This window comes from Artemia sp. Qi Xiang Cuo, chromosome 5 (assembly GCF_049724085.1).
Source record: "Artemia sp. Qi Xiang Cuo chromosome 5, ASM4972408v1, whole genome shotgun sequence".
Classification (NCBI taxonomy): Eukaryota; Metazoa; Arthropoda; class Branchiopoda; order Anostraca; family Artemiidae; genus Artemia; species Artemia sp. Qi Xiang Cuo.
The window spans coordinates 41,788,053-41,791,585 of NC_142798.1; the positions used below are offsets into that span (position 1 = coordinate 41,788,053).

At 36.0% G+C, this 3,533-nt stretch overlaps 1 protein-coding gene across 1 annotated transcript; it reads left to right on the forward strand.

Moving 5' to 3' along the window:
- The first annotated feature begins 1,075 nt into the window (after positions 1 to 1,075).
- LOC148952153 (uncharacterized) lies at positions 1,076 to 2,891 on the forward strand. Its single transcript, XM_089088860.1, has one exon. It carries the CDS (start codon positions 1,184 to 1,186, stop codon positions 2,717 to 2,719), a length of 1,536 nt encoding a protein of 511 aa, XP_088944986.1. The 5' UTR covers positions 1,076 to 1,183; the 3' UTR covers positions 2,720 to 2,891.
- Positions 2,892 to 3,533: the final 642 nt, after the last annotated feature.

Below are 3,533 nucleotides of genomic sequence, written 5' to 3' on the forward strand. Positions count from 1 at the left end.
TTATTGCTGCATATTTTTTGACAAAAAATATTTGATCCAAGACTCTTCTAAATGTGAGGGACGCTACTATTCCCTCCTTCAGCCCCACTCTTTACATTCAAGTTTAACATTCGTATGACAATATTTCGAGAATGAGAATCATCCTTGAAAAAACACTCTTCCCAATTGAAATGTCAAAAATAACTTGGAGGGTTCTAATCTCTATGGTTTCCAAGGTGACTTTTTCAAACAGATCTGTTTTTATAGCGATATTCCCTATGAACGCCGGCATGGGCGTCAGGAAGCAATGCCCTTGAGGAAACAAGACGATATTAAAAAATCTATAAAATAGAAATTTTCTCTTTTAAATCTCAGGAAAAATAAAGCTCTTCTTACACAGAAAGAATTTCACCCCATAGTACTCATTCTATTGTCTGAGAATAAACCCGGAAATGAGGGGAAATTAGAGACTTATTTCTATCCCCCTTCCACCCCCAAAACCTCCTTCCATATGCATCTTAAGGCTCGTGAAGTTTAAAAATTAAAAAATGTTGGGATAAATTCTCGACCATCTTTTGCCCCCTAGTCCCCCGCTACGGACTTGGCCCGTGTATAAAGAATATAACATTATTGTAGCTAAGACTGGAGTTAGATATCATTGTAGACATTTTCAAAATCAAAAGAATGGCTTTTAAGCTATTTCCTGTTTAATGAAAATACTAATTTAGCGCAAATTAAAGAAATCAAGGTAGTTACTTAAAGCCAAAGTTTCAATGTCATGAGAAATTAATGAAATTGTTCTTTATACAGGTTTTTATGTAAGTTACCATAGCCACGTCAATATTTGTGGCAGACATTTCTGTTTTAAAGAATAAATCTCTATAAAGTTTTCGTCATAGATGAAACTAGTAAAATCTATGGGAAAGTAATTCATAAATTGTACAAATCCCATCTGTTATGCTCCTTATATATTTGATCGCATCATCTGTGTCTAAAAAATTGACACCTCTGAAAGAGTGAAAGTAGAACTCAGTTTTTGACGAATTTTAAAGCAATTACGAAAACAGTCAAGCCAAGATAGTGAAAAGAAGTGTATGCAGAGTTAAAATGGATTCGCGGAGCACTAAAGCTCTGTCCTTGTCCATGATTCAATATGTGTGTCTGGCCTCAAAATAAAGGCTTCGCTTACAATTAGTTTCACAAAATGATTCGTGCACTTTGTATATTTTATATGATGAATTGTGTCAGATCAACTATCATACCCCCTCTTTGGGCAAACCCACAAATAAATCCATGCGCAGACTATTCTTGGCAATATTTATTTTGGCCTGAAGATGGCCAGTGTTATCCAATTTTTCGACGTGGACCTTGTCCAGAAACCTTAGAACTAGCCTTTGACTCTCATAATAAGCGTTCGTATTGCAGATGCCCAAGAGGTCTTGTTTTATGGCAAGATGGTAAGTGCCACGAGCCATATGTAAGTGGACCTTGTGACCCAGACCAGTATTTGCACCCAGGGGTTTTTCATCGTGAGCTCAACTCAATAAGAAAATTGCAAAGCTCCACTGACCTACCTTTTCGACGTATCTTGGCAGATCCTATTAGTGACCATACAGAACTTGAACAAGTGAAGTGTGTCGATAAAGGAAGATGTCCATCCGGTTGGACATACTGGCCTCGAGATGGGGCTTGCTTTGAATTGTACACAATAGGTCCGTGTCCAAAAGGAGACTTGCTTATACTAGACCCACAAAATGGAGAGCCAAAATGTGACTGTGACCAAGTGTCGTTAAAGGGAAATTTTTGGCCTCCAAATGGAGGTTGTTATGAATTATTCACTAAAGGACCTTGTGAGCGTGGTACCATATTTTTTTATAATGAAGCTACAAATGCCACTCAATGTGGCTGTTCACCGGAGCTTCCAAATTTTAATATCGAAAGTGGGAAGTGTTTCGAATTATTTTCTGACGGACCGTGTAATGCAGGTCAGTGGTTTGTCCCCAGTTTCGATGAAAAATCTCATTCTGAGGAAAAGAATGAAAATAAGGAATTACTTACCTTTCCTGTGTGCGAGTGTCGTCCTGATCATGTAGCCTGGGATGATGGTTCTTGTTACCGTAAATTTACTAGAGGACCTTGTCCTATAGGCTTTTTCGTCATGCCATCAAGTAATGGCACTGGTTTTTGCTTCCAAAATATTTGCAATCGAGGGCAATTATATTTTCCTTCCAAACAGAGCTGTTACAAAGTGGCTACGCGTGGACCATGTTCTGAGGGTGAAATAGTGATTTTTGAAGAATATAGAGGTGTAAGCTATCAAGGAGTTTGTGGATGTTCTAAGGGCTACGCTCAAAATTATTTCAAAGGAAAATGCTACGAACTTGGCCATAAAGGACCATGTAAAGAAACTTTCGCCTTCGTATTAAATAAGCGATCCGGAAAACCAAACTGTTCATGCGATGAAGATGAAGGATTTATATTTCACAATAAAACCCAGCAATGTTTTAAGTTATTTACTCAAGGGCCATGCTCAATCAATGAATGGCTTACTCCTGATATTGAAGAAGACAGTGAAGAAGTATATACTACTTTAGATAGAACGTATAAATGCCAATGCAAGCCAGGCTACCGCTACAGTAAGTCTAAAATTTGTCGACATTCATCTGATGCTATCTTAACAGAGTTAACAAGAAAGAAACGGAAAGACAAAAGAGTACAGAAAAAAATATACAGATCCTGACAACCCTAAATTCTTGGTTGTTCTTATAGCCTAAAAATTATTTTAGCGAGACGAATGCTATATAGTGTGCTACTGTAATTTCCTAATATGGCAAAAATTAGGGTAGATGATCTCAATGTTAAGAAGTACTAAAGAATTCAAATATTATATTCCTTTTTATCATATAAAAAATTTTTCTCGTTTTTGCTAATTTATTTAGTAATTTGAAGGAGATAGAGCGGCTGGGATAATACAAAAGACTTTTTGATGCAAAACATCATGTTTGCAGGAGAGACAGGAACAAAATATTATTAATAAGTAAAATTAGAACACAATGAAAAGAAAACTTCAGTTTATAACTTTCTCTGAAAATGGAGAAAATAGGCACAATATGTTTTGAAAAAAACTAAAAAATAATAAAAACAAAAACGTAAAAAAAATATTGAGAACCAAACGAGCCATAGGTTTTGGCTTGTCATCAGCGCTCATTCTAAGAAGGGACCGATACCATAGAAGAAAAAGATTATCACACTATTTTCAGGAAATATTTAAATTTTTAAACAAGTTAAATTTTCAGCCTTCTGGGGGAGGCTTGTTATAATTAACCCTTCACAAAAGAGTATAAGATAGGATGAAAAAAAAAATATAGAGAGGGCAGTATTAGCATAACAAATAGCAGACTGATGTATTTCGTATAGCCAGTGACTACTCGTATGATAAAAGGACAGATTGCTGTTTTGTAAAATTAGCCATGAAAGAGTTTTTCCCCCGCACCCAAGGAAAAAGATGGATATCAGTTGAAAATCGAAAATACTGTAGTCTCAATTTGGATATA

What these genes read in the sequence shown, in the direction of transcription:
- LOC148952153 (XM_089088860.1), top strand. Translation starts at nt 1,184, where the DNA reads ATGATTCGTGCACTTTGTATATTTTATATGATGAATTGTGTCAGATCA.